At 33.5% G+C, this 12,748-nt stretch overlaps 1 protein-coding gene across 1 annotated transcript; it reads right to left on the bottom strand.

Moving 5' to 3' along the window:
• Nucleotides 1–6,648: 6,648 nt before the first annotated feature.
• On the bottom strand, nucleotides 6,649–9,667 carry LOC107188374 (putative fatty acyl-CoA reductase CG8306). Its single transcript, XM_015576652.1, has 7 exons — nucleotides 9,335–9,667; nucleotides 8,521–8,772; nucleotides 8,159–8,408; nucleotides 7,847–8,039; nucleotides 7,513–7,752; nucleotides 7,169–7,426; nucleotides 6,649–7,089 (listed from the first exon to the last, which is right to left on the bottom strand). Exons 1-7 carry the CDS (start codon nucleotides 9,524–9,526, stop codon nucleotides 6,951–6,953), a joined length of 1,524 nt encoding a protein of 507 aa, XP_015432138.1. The 5' UTR covers nucleotides 9,527–9,667; the 3' UTR covers nucleotides 6,649–6,950.
• Between the last annotated feature and the right edge of the window lie 3,081 nt (nucleotides 9,668–12,748).

Genomic DNA, 12,748 nt, shown 5'->3' with positions numbered 1-12,748 from the left:
AGAAGACCTGGGCAAACTTTATTTCAAATGAAAATAAGAAATGATTATTTGAAAGAATTTATTTCGAACAATGTTCGGATTGTTTGTATTGCCAAAAACGTGACGCAGCGTCTATAACTAGAATCTCCAGATGATAGTCCTTAATCACATTGGATATGTAAATTCCAACGTTGTTGACACCATCTCCATACTTTTTTGTGTGTCAGAAGTGTCGATCAACAGTGATTTCCCAAACTCATTAAGGAAAGTCTGACGAATATGCGTTTTATTACCTGCTGTTTTCAACTGATGTTTACATACATAAAAAAAACCCGGAAGCTTAAAATAAAATAGTGAACGGATGAAATATACAAAGATATAATTATAACTGAATTATTTAATAGGACGTTATAGTGCATTTTGTAGAAAACCCAAGAACTTTCCATTTCACCTAATAATTTTTAAAATTCGTAGATAATGTCAAAAAAAAATTGTCCATCTTGATTGTAGGAAGATTTTGGGTAATATATTTCTTCGTTGTCGTATATTCTTGAAATCCGCATTTTAAAAACAATTTCTAATAATTACACGAACGTCTCAATGATATGTCAGTCAATCATAACCGAGGAAAATAGAGCTATAAAACGATGAGGACACTTTCCCTGCGCCAATCAGTACATTCGCAGTCAGGGTTGTGGCTAACAGAAAAAGAATTAACAAAAAAAAAAAGAATATTCCTGTGTTGTAACGTTACGAAAAGACAGACGAATTGTAGCAAAAGTGAAGGTTCGTAAATCTACAGTACAGTATACACAATTACCAAATTCAGGGATCCATATATACCTGTAGCGGTGGACACTGTGTCGTGACAACACAAAAAAGAACCTTGCAGGTGCCGAAGATTGATACAGTTACTCGTAAAAGTATTCGTGCGATCCATATTTCACGTGTTTAATCAGTGTTAAAGTTCGAAATACTAAGTAGTGATGAGTTGACAATGCTAAAGTAATAAAACGAAAAGTTGACGCAAACACGTGGTCCCATTTGATCTTGATTTGCAAATAAATTTATTACAACTATTTCACTCGTAAATAAAATCTGTCTGATTGTAAGGTCAAAAAAATTTATAAATTCTACGAAATATTGAAACAATAATTTTTCGTGTTTTTGAATCGTACATTATAGCAAAGGTAAATGTGTTGCCGTACAGACTTCAACTTTATTACTATTCTCTGTGAAAAGTGATAATTACAATGTTAAATGTCAACTAGGTATCGACTGTATGTTAGTACAGACCCAACTAATAAGTTGGGGTTAGATTATTGGGTTAATTCCATACTTTGGCGAAGAAGTTAGATTGTGGGAATGATCAATGTATTAATGTCTCGTACTTAGTCCTCGTTGATACGGTTCGGAAAACTTTACTGCGCCTTGACACTAAATTAAACCGAAATTCAAGTTAACCCTTGTGTAGGCAACCAAAATGTTCACGGATATTGAGCAATCGGAATACTCGTATTCTGACAGATTTGATAAACATGGATAATTTTACTTTCATACTTTTTCGATACTCTTAGTTTTCCCTTTCTATAATATACCAAATGCTGTTTTAGACAAGAACATAAAAAATTGTGAAAGGAAATTTAGAAATGGGTACTTGGGTACCCGGATACCCGGTTGCCTACACAAGGGTTAAATGGGAGAAAATCAATTGTAATAAACTTCAACGATTTATATCAAAGTAATTCTCAAATTGTTGTAATCAAAAGCAAAATTAACGATAAAACTTCTATTCTGCATTCACAGAATTTTCATCGATCATTTTGTGACTGCTAACGTAGTTTCATATCTTAATAAAGCAAAAGGCACGACAATGAACAAGGTGAATCTTATTCTATTTTTTGATCCCCGATCCTTATTAGTATAACCTTCGTTTTGCAACGACACCGAAAATAGTCGAAGGATGAAAAAGATATTTCGAAAAAGAGACGAACATGCAAAACCGTTCGGAGTCTACGTAATCATGGGCGATCCCCGGAACAAAAAAAAACTTAATACGCAAAATAAGCAACGAATATTAATTAATTTCGTGACTACCTCGAAATCGTTACAAGATTACAAAATCGTCCGAAAATGATACGTGACAAATAGCATGAACTTTGTCGAAGCTATTAAAAGGTCTCAGAAAGTGTTATGTGTTTCGAGATGTTAGTTCATACGGTTTATTCAAGTTTCGACTTGAAATTATATATTAATGGTTTTATTAAAATGTTGAATGGAATAAATTTCGTTAAAGTTTGACGCAAGAATGAACTATAACGAATATATGATTATACTAATAAACCCTCAAAAACTGTTCTGATAGCCAAACTGTTAAGTTATAAGAGCAACAATAATTAATTCCCATCATCAAAGTACACTGTATCCTAATTTATGATCTTGTCATTTTACGCGGGAGTTTGTTTAGTGCTGTACAAAAGTATATTAACAGAAAACAATGTGACTTAAAGCTGCACAATATTTTCTAGGATAATCTACTATTTTCCAAGAAATTTAAGACTCAATGAGTGCAGTCATTTTTATTCGTTACTGTCTCAATATTGAAATGAATGCAGTCACGTGTTTCGCATAAAAGAAAGTTCTTATTCCATGCATACGAATCCAGGTCAACCAAATGCCTAGGGATCTCATTGTTCGGCCTTGAATGAATGTAAGTCCTTGTCGTGCTTTAGCATTTCGGAAGTTCAACCTGTTGGGGTACATTTCGAAAGTAAGAATGTATTACGTATTTATCACTGAATGTCGTCGGAGAACGTTTAAAAATATAGATATTGAACTCTCAAACATTTTCTTTTGTAATTAAAATATTATAACTTTCAGTCGTATCAGTCATTTGGAGAAACTGATCAAATTTCGGTATTAGCTTCCTTAGAGTGCGTTAAGTGAAGATGTGTAGTTTGATTGTTAAATTAAAAAATTCATACTTTTTTCTCCAGCTTTTATAAATGCATCTTTTCGTAAGGATTGCTATATTGATTTTATAGTGGAGTCTAAAATATTATATAAATGTGAAACTTAGGACTTCTTTACCCTCATTCTGTAATAGTTCCCCTAGAGACCAGATATAGAACCGACCTGACATCCAATGTATGTAATTTTCTGTCACATGCTTCGGGGGCTCTAGAGCCCCTTTTCAATTTTAGTGTAATACCCGATGTTATCAATAAAGCATGAATTTTGAATATTATTAGCACAAACGGAGTATTAAAATATCCAAATAAATGGAAATAAAAATATCCAATGCTTCTGTTTAAAAGATACATCTGCAGCAATCACCATTGTAGCTGCGGTTATTGCGTGGCAGAGGAATACTGCAATTTATTACAGATATCTATCGTATGACGACAGAAATGGAAATTTCAGTAAACAACTTAGGAAAAGTTTATGAAGCTTTGGGGATCATACGGAAGATTTGCAAGTTACAGAGAAGGGAATTATTTGCGATGAATTAATTATACCATTTTATAAGTCTGAATAATATTTAAGCCGACTGTTATTGAATTTATAAAAATACTATTGTAAATTCTACATCTTGTAATTTTTTCAATCTGAAAAGTAAATAATAACAATTGCAGAATTTAGTTAAAGTCATGTCAAACAGAAATTTATCGTTAAATTTCGCGCGAAGTTTGAATCTGATAATGCACGGGAAAACTGCGAAATCGTGAAATGTGTTAAATTATGATAGTCACCTGGAGGCGGAAAGTAGAACTAAGTCTGAAACTTTTTCATCTAGTTTTGGATACCGCAGCCCGGTGGCGCCACTTATCAATTTTGCAGTTCCCGTGCTGTTTGGAAAAGTTTAAGAATTAGTTCCAATTTCCGTCACCAGGTGGCTACCATAATTTGAAACATTGTTTTATTTTTATGGTAATCACCTGGTAGTAGAAAGTGGATCTAAACTTGCAACTTCCTGATCTAGTTCTGGATAAAATAATCCTAGTTCGATGTAATATAGAACGTGGTTTTATGAGATAGATTCGAAGTTCGCAGCCATTAGCTCGGTATTGTCATCAGTTTACAGTACTTAACCGATGATAATACAGATTGCCCAGGCCTCACCACGAGGAGGTTGCTGCGAGTGGAGGCCCAAGGCAAGTAGATGGAATCACAAGTTCTACATCTACCCACCTTTCACAATAAACCTTATAAATTACTTAAATCTTAACTATATAATACTACCGATACTAAAATCCCTCGGCGGATGACTTCTTTCTTGAGCCTAAACCTATAAAAAACTAAGTTCCCTCGTCGGTTGTCTTCGTTCTTCAGCTTAGAACTAATATTATCTTAATATTCTAATTAATACGAATTAATGCTAGTAATACGAAATAACAAATTTAACGCAATGTAGTCGCTAATACTCAAACGAAAGAGATAGACGGAATGGAAAAAGTTCCATCGATCATTTCGTTTACGCACCTAATATACCAAGCCAAAAATTAATTCTACGATGAACCACGTTAAACTACAGTATGAACAAGTATCGCGATGAAAGTGTTGTCGCCAGAACCTGGTTTAAGAAAATAGGAAAGACGGGCGCAACCTCGCAAACCCGAATCCATCTCTCACTTTCCAGGCCCTTTGGGCTGGTCACCTACGTACCAGACCCGAGCACAGGTCATGACCAAGTATGGTAGTGCAAGCGAGATCCCCTGTAAAACAGAGTCCTTTTACGGAGCAGACTCCCGACTACTCCGTAGGCGGGTACGTTGTACCCAGGCGCGCACGAGCCTTTACTCCAAATCCTACTTACCAGGCAAAGACTAAACACGTCCGATATCTGGCTTCTCAATAGAAACCAGAGGGATCGGCAAACAGTCTTAGTGCACAGGCCCACTGCCCGTACCATAATAGGTACAGACCCACTGCCCATACCCCAAGTCTGTGTAGAGAAATCAACGAGCAAAATGAATTAATAATAACTTGGTATGCACAATGGCTGATCACAATTTAAGTCTATTAATAGATAGACTAAAATTAATAATAAACGATGTGATGATGAATATGAATATAACAATGAATATCGAATTATGATTTAAGTTTAACTTACAGTAACTTAACGCAGTGGTAGACGCACGCTTTGAAGATGTAGACGTTGATCGATGTCTTCTTTCGATGGAATAACTGTTTGGAAAAATATTTTTCATTATACAATACACATAGAATACATAATATGCACAGTAAATAAATCACAGTAAATAAATCACAGTACATAAGAAGATAAATATCGAAGCCAATGGTTCTCGAACATCTGTAACATACAAGGGATTAGTAACAAGAGAGGGGACACAACAATATGCACAGTAAATAGATTAATAATATGCACAGTAAATAAATCACAGTATAGAAATCACAGTAAATAAATCACAGTAAATGAATCACAGTACATAAGAAGATAAATATCGAAGCCAATGGTTCTCGAACATCTGTAACATACAAGGGATTAGTAACAAGAGAGGGGACACAACAATATGCACAGTAAATAAATTGATGGTTGTCGAATGTCTGCAACAAACAATAGGTTAGTAACAAGAGAAAGGACGAGTTGAGACACGCGCCCACCCTCCGCGACGGCTCACGAGAAAGTGAGGAAGCTAACGCCGTTATGTATTGGGCGTACGCAGGTTTGTTCCTGTTGAATTGTTTTTGCCGGCTTGAACGACCTTCTCCTTGCGACCTCCCACTAGCGCGTTGGACCGACGGAGAGCACCGATACCGCGGCACACTCTACCATACTCTCTCGCTCGCACATCTCCCCCCATAGACCCCTGAAGTTCCTCGGCACGTGTCAACACCAACGGAGAGCACCGATACCACGGCTCGCTCTACCGCTCTCGCTCGCACGCCGTGACGTCACCCGATTCCCAGAATCCTGAGGATACGAGATGGCTCATACGGTAAGGCATTCCCGCAAGGGAAATTGTAAGCCGCCAGCCAAAAGGTAGATTTGATAGACTATTTATGAAGCTACATCTATTCTGAATTTATCTGTTACAAATATACAAATGCAAGGCAAGATATAAAAACGAATAAAACAAGAACATGTAAAAAGTAACATTAATAAAATGTCCATTAACGATGCATTTACAATAAATTGTATTTATCTTATATCTATATTAAGTAGAAAATAATATTGTTTACTTTTTCTTGGTGTAAACATTCAAATATTTTCTACAGTTTTTCCTTATCTGTTCGAAATTTACTGATTTTAAAACCTACAAATGGGATGCTTTTGTTTTAATTAACTACCTTTACAATATCAATAGTTAATTTTACATACTTCAAGCTATATATTACTATCAGGATTGTCAATAAGATTAAATTAAACAATAGATACTTATAAGAAATAAAATGGAATGTATTTAAAAAAGTGTTTACTAATGTTTTTACAATGGTTTTTGATGTGATTTACAAAAGAAGTAGAAATAAATGTATACAAATTATAACAAGATTTAAAAATTATGTCGAAATTGTCAGATCTGCAAAAAGAATAATTATTTTGTTGCAAAATAAAATAATCTCATTTTTTCATGTACAAAGTTACATAGTTTGTTAATCTGATGTAAAAGTAACGATATATATGTATTATTCAATCTTTATCTTCGGCTATATACATGTTGTATTTATATGTTTCTGGTACAAAGAATAGTTAGGTATTAAAATGATTTAGAATAGTAAGTGTTCTAGCATAATACTTTAATCATTTTACGTCCCAACACCATTAGAATATAACGGTACTTGATGAAAATGTATGAAAATGTATAAATTTCATCCCACCCGCAGTGCATTCATTTCATTTCATTCCATATTAATATAAATATATGCTGGACGTTTCACGCGTGTTCAGAAATGGAAATCTCTTCCAGTATGTTCCATGCCTTCAGATTAGTATGTTCTGTTCATAACTTTTACAGTTGGTCGAAAATGAAGTAAGTAAGTAGGACAACGAGACCCGTCGTGGCCCAAGTAGTGGCAAACAGAGATTTCACCAACCACCCAATAAGTCCCAACAGTGTAGCTTGTAAGCCTATATGTGCATACTTTAACCTGAAAAGTATAATAATGTATAAATAACAAAATTACGTGTTTGCAATTTTGTTAGTAACATATATTCACAATAACTCACATTTTATCTTTGGAACGTGCTTTTTGTAACGTTTTTGGAGATTCATTGCTTAGATATGTTCTGACTCCTTGTGTTAAGTTTACAAAATATTCTTCCCAGTCTAATGGCTTAATATCTAGATCGAATATCTGTTTATCATCCTCTGACAGAGATTTATGTAACTCAGTCAAACGAGGACTGTGAAACTTCCATTCGGTAAAGATAAATGGTCTCAAACGATCCAGAGAGTTGTTGACATTCGTGTGCAGTTTTATTAATCTGAAAACATAAATTTTTTGCCAATTTTGTTCTGTGCGTGAATTGCAGAACCCTGCAACACTATTAAATCTTAATTTACGACATACATTGGTCTTCCTCCTGCTAACTTAGTAATTCCATCCAAAATGTACCCAGGGATGAAATGTACGAAGAATGCTGAGAGTCTGAACATAAATATCGAAGGCATCATTTTCAAATATGGATACCACACTGCATTTCGTAATGGAAATCTATGTAAATAACTATTAAGTTTTGACTCCACTTGTAACCATTTGAAAGGGTTAGTTGTACTGGATGTACAATGAAATACTTTTGGCTCTGTTGCACTATAATAGAAATATATATACATATATATTATTAATATATTGCGACAGTAAATATTAATTAAACTTTTATTTCAATGATAAAAGTTCTTTTTACCCATCTCTGTTGACTACATAGGCTGCAGTAATAAGACAGTTTACAACAATATCTACTGGAATATAATCAGAAATTAAATTTTTTTCTATTGGCAACCTTCGTATGACACCTTTGCTAGCACCCATCAAAAATCCGTGTGGACCATTTTTTGATACTGTCCATCCAGGGAGTGGTTCTTTCCATGCTCCTGTTACTGTAAGTACAAATTATGATAATGAGTAATAGATATACCATACATTTGCATACCGTTACCTTAAGTCTGAGAGAAAGCATTGAGCAATATAGATATATTTTTGTATGTAATGTACATACTCATTGAAGGACGCACAATAGCAGCTGGAATGGATGCATGTTTAATTTCATGTTCAGCCAAATGTTTTGTAAATGTATAAAAATTTGGATGGTTATTCATTAGTTTTTCTCCTTCTATATTTAAAGCAGCGCCATCTAATTTATTCACTAGTGTGAGCAAATTCTCCACATCACATGGAGCAGGATATATGCGTTCCTCTACTTCTATCATGTAAGCACTGACATAGGCACTAGAAACGTGTACCATTGCCTAAATTGTAAACAAAACTGAATTATTCCGCAGTTTCAATTCTGTTATTTAACATAACTGGTTTCATTAAATGTACCAGGAAAAATTCTTTAACGTATATAAAGTAGTTCACCTTGAGGTTTTTTATTTTTTGACAAAGCTTAGCAACTCTACGTGTACCCAATAAATTGATATTAGCAGCAATTTTTAAATCTGCTTCAAAATCCAATGATGCTGCAGAATGAAAAACAACTTGAACTGTATCGATCAAGGTCAACTTGTCTGCAGGCGACAATCCCAGATTATCTTCTCCCACATCACCAGCAACAGGTATTAATTTCTTCAACAGATCTGATTTGTTTTCTTCTTTCATTTTATTAAATACCTAAAATTGTAAAGCCAAACAATGAAATATCAACTCTTAAAATACATGTGTTTTAGTTAATTTGCATCTTTGAAACATTAAGAAGGTCAAGTAAACATTCAAACCAGCTTAAAATAACATGGATATAATAACTTTATAATTGTAAATGAATTTTTTTTTTAACGAAAATGAAATTCCATTTCGTATCGAAGTGTCATTGACCGATGATAGATTCTTCACGTGGCAAAACCCTACTAATCGCTTTAGTAAGCGTAAAGTGAATACACGCCAAGAAAACATTAAAATAATTATTATTTCTGTCCGTACTCGTTGAAACTGAAAATACGACCACCTAACAAATATCTTGCTCGATAAAAAATGACAAAAACAAAAATCGTGGTATATTTTAGGAAGGGTATTTAAAGCAAAAATATTGTCAAAAATCAATAATAACATTGGTGCCGAAATCCATACATTCTTCAAAACAAACATTAAGGATGCAAATTAATGCGAAGGATATCGCAACTTCCAAGTTTTTTAAAGTTACACTAAGAACAGCATTTGAGACATTTTTCTATCGTACCGAATTAGTTTTAAGTTCTTCCAGCCGCTCCTCTATCTGCTTCCCCTTTTTCGGTCGTAATAATACATAAATATTCTTTAAATCGGGGCAAGACCGCAATAGTTTTTCGATCAGGCATATTCCGACGAAACCAGAACCGCCGGTCATAAAAATAGTTTTACCATTGAAGAAACTTGCTACATCCGACACCATCCTGATTTGTTACTCGAAACTTCTCACCAAAGATTTCACTTTAAAGCTTCGTGACGAAAAAAAACACCTTTATTATTAATACAAATATTGTACTATTATTGGGAATACGGTAAAGCAACCAACTCGCATGCCGCACTTCGCTGGTTCGTCGTGAACTGAGAACTTCTCAGTGAGAAGGACGTTCGTAAAGACTGCTGGAACGACCGTAGATTCTTGGTGGGACAAACAAGCGCGTAAATAAAAAGAGGGAAATATAAAATTATTGACTTAGAGACTTAGAACAGTAATGAAGACAACAATATGCTGTATTCACATGATACTCTGTCATTAGTCGGTGATTAGATCTAAGAAATAATATAGTGATGTTCTATATTCTATATTCTATACTCTATACTCTATAGTAGTCTATAGGAAGGATTGCCGTACCTTTTTTTATCACGTGACAAGGATAGATATGTCATATGTATTGACATTCTTACACTTGTAAGTATGTACAGCTAATTGCTGTCGTGCACGCGAGGAGAAACTTAGAACGTCAGAATAAATGCAATTAATGGAAAAGCATGGTAACTTTCACTAACAGTACCTAACATCTGACGGACGTTTCATTCAAGTATGTCGTAGTGCTAGCATTTCACGAATTCTTTCAAATTGAATCGTGTAATAATTTTTTATCTTGCTACATTATTTATTTTAAATAATCATGTAGATATTGTACAACGTATTTTTTAGAAACACATTTCAGAAGTTTCATGATACATTCATTTCTTATATATACATACAAATTTGTTAGAATTTAATAATTGTACAGGTTAGTTTACGGAATATGATAGAAACCTATTGGCTAATCATACGATAAATTTTAAATCCCACCAATGCAAATATATAAACTTCATCATGCTAGAACTCTTATAACCGTAACGTGGAAAATTTACAACCTTTGTTGGATAACGTCTGTATTCTTATTATTCTAATGCTGTACGAAGCGAAATTTTTACGTGGCATTATATGTAATAAATAATTTTCAAAAGTAATTTTACTTATTTTTATTATCGTCAAAAGTACTAGTTTAATACAATAATATAATGTCAGTGTATAATAATTGTTATGTATGTGAGTATTTCATATGTTCATAATTATTACCATATTTTCTAAGAGCGTTCCTATATCTAACGATAGGTGAACTTTGTCCTATTCAGACTCGTAGATGTAGATACACGTCGAAGTGATTTACTGATTATTTGAGCAGGTCATTTTACTAGAGTCCACACAGTTCATCAGAAAAATTACGCAATGTTTGACTGTACCATGGTCCGTACGTAAATTCATCTTCAAAAGAAGACGTGGCTGTGCAAAATAAGTACGATAATGACGAAAGACGAAGAAGAACATGTTCCGTTGTGATTCTCAAATATCTTAATATATTTATAACATCTTATATAAGTGACTTTATACAAATAACAATCTTCGTTATATTTTTATTGTAATAAACTAAACCAGATAACTAGTATATCCTGAAAATATAAATATATATACGTTGAAAATATGGTACGCATAAAAAACCGTGAACTGAGAAACACTGATAAGTGTCAAGAAGTATGCAATTCTCATTTGCATTACTCATTTTAGCAGAAAATTATTCTTACGTAAATGTAGAACGTATCCTTCTTGCCGTCATAGCTCCTTCTGTGGCTAAAATGACTTTATGCGAAAATCTCTTGCAAAAAGTAAATACTGGTTTTTAACACTTTTGTCGGCGAAAAAAATCGCTAGCACTGCTAGATTTGAATGGCAACATCAGCAGAACTAAATTTTATCGACAGTATTTTTGTGATAAACGTAAAACAAAAACAGTAATAGATCGCTCACAAATTACATACTAGAGGATATTTTATGTTGAAAAGTTTGTCCGTTTACAGTACTGTCATCGGTACAGAATTCGGAATGCAGTTTGTGCAGATTCTGACGCAAATGAAGAAAAACTTGTTTGCCATAAATTAAAGTTTTTCGTTGAAAACTATTTCATTCCAGAAAGTTTTGTGTCCGTAATGAAAGTAACCTCTGTACTACTAAAATTTTACCTTATATTTATGGTAAAAATTCTATTTATTTATTAATTTTTTCATTTCACCTTGACCACAAAAACCGTTTTTATCCATAAGTGAGTTCATGCCATATACCTACACACTTACAAACATTGTCTGAAGAGACATATCTGTTGGGCACAGCTATTATAATACAGAATACGCTCTTTATTTCTCATCGATTATTTATGTACTATATAAAATAATACTCGTTTTTAAATAAATTAAGCATAAGTATATATGAATATTTAATGGAATTACTTTTAAAACTAAACATTTTTACTGCGATTTTACTGTTTGCCTTATTACATATTACAATTCTATCAACCCTGGTGGTACGCAGAATGAGGTTACCCTCCTTTTAGATGCAACAATTTTTCATTTTTTAGACCTGACAACACTGCCAACTTTTCTTAGGCATTGCTCTCTAATGTGTCCCCGTTGCAAAGAAGTAGTTCACTGGATTACCGTTGATTAGGAATAGAGTGCGCTCGAATAGGACATATTTTATGGTGTCGATAATTCCAAACCGTCAGCAAATAATCCTTTTGCATATGTATGTGAATATGTAGTCACTTCATTGTACGATCACAGTTGGGATTGTGCACCTAATTACAGTGTCCCTAATACATTAAACAACAACAGTTTATGACGTGTTTTACTGTCAAGCATAATTACATTTATGACGATTGAAAGATATCATGGAAAATTTGTAATCTGAAGTGGTGAATCATAGCACATTACTCCTACTTTACCACTGTTAAAAATTTATATCACAGACAAGGTACATAATATAAGGATAAACTTAGCATCCAATGTTTTTCGTGACTCTTCTCTGGGGGTTCTAGAGCAGCGGTTCTCAACCATTTTATGAATGTGTACCACCAAAACAATATGTCATGTAATCAAATAGGAATTCAAGACTGCGTGCATTTTTGACAGGCACTAATTTTTTTGATATATACTTGCTTTGATTTTATTCAATTTTAAACGTATAATTGATGAATTAAATATAATAACTTCTTATATTTGATTTTATTAATTCATCTTTCAGTGTTAAATTTGCTCCAAGGAAGTTGATAGAAAGTTGTCAATCGAAAGTTTATAGAAGACTTAACAAACCTAAATTTGTCTCCAA

Source organism: Dufourea novaeangliae, unplaced genomic scaffold (genome assembly GCF_001272555.1).
Source record: "Dufourea novaeangliae isolate 0120121106 unplaced genomic scaffold, ASM127255v1 scaffold124, whole genome shotgun sequence".
NCBI classification, from domain to species: domain Eukaryota; kingdom Metazoa; phylum Arthropoda; class Insecta; order Hymenoptera; family Halictidae; genus Dufourea; species Dufourea novaeangliae.
The sequence above is the reverse complement of the archived record's forward strand: the minus strand, read 5'-3'. Positions and strand labels throughout refer to the sequence as shown.

What these genes read in the sequence shown, in the direction of transcription:
- LOC107188374 (XM_015576652.1), bottom strand. Translation starts at nt 9,526, where the DNA reads ATGGTGTCGGATGTAGCAAGTTTCTTCAATGGTAAAACTATTTTTATG. An exon ending in TATTGTGCGTCCTTCAATGA is followed by an intron (nt 8,040 to 8,158) that starts GTATGTACATTA and finishes TTGTACTTACAG; the next exon opens with TAACAGGAGCATGGAAAGAA. An exon ending in GCACGTTCCAAAGATAAAAT is followed by an intron (nt 7,090 to 7,168) that starts GTGAGTTATTGT and finishes TATACTTTTCAG; the next exon opens with GTTAAAGTATGCACATATAG.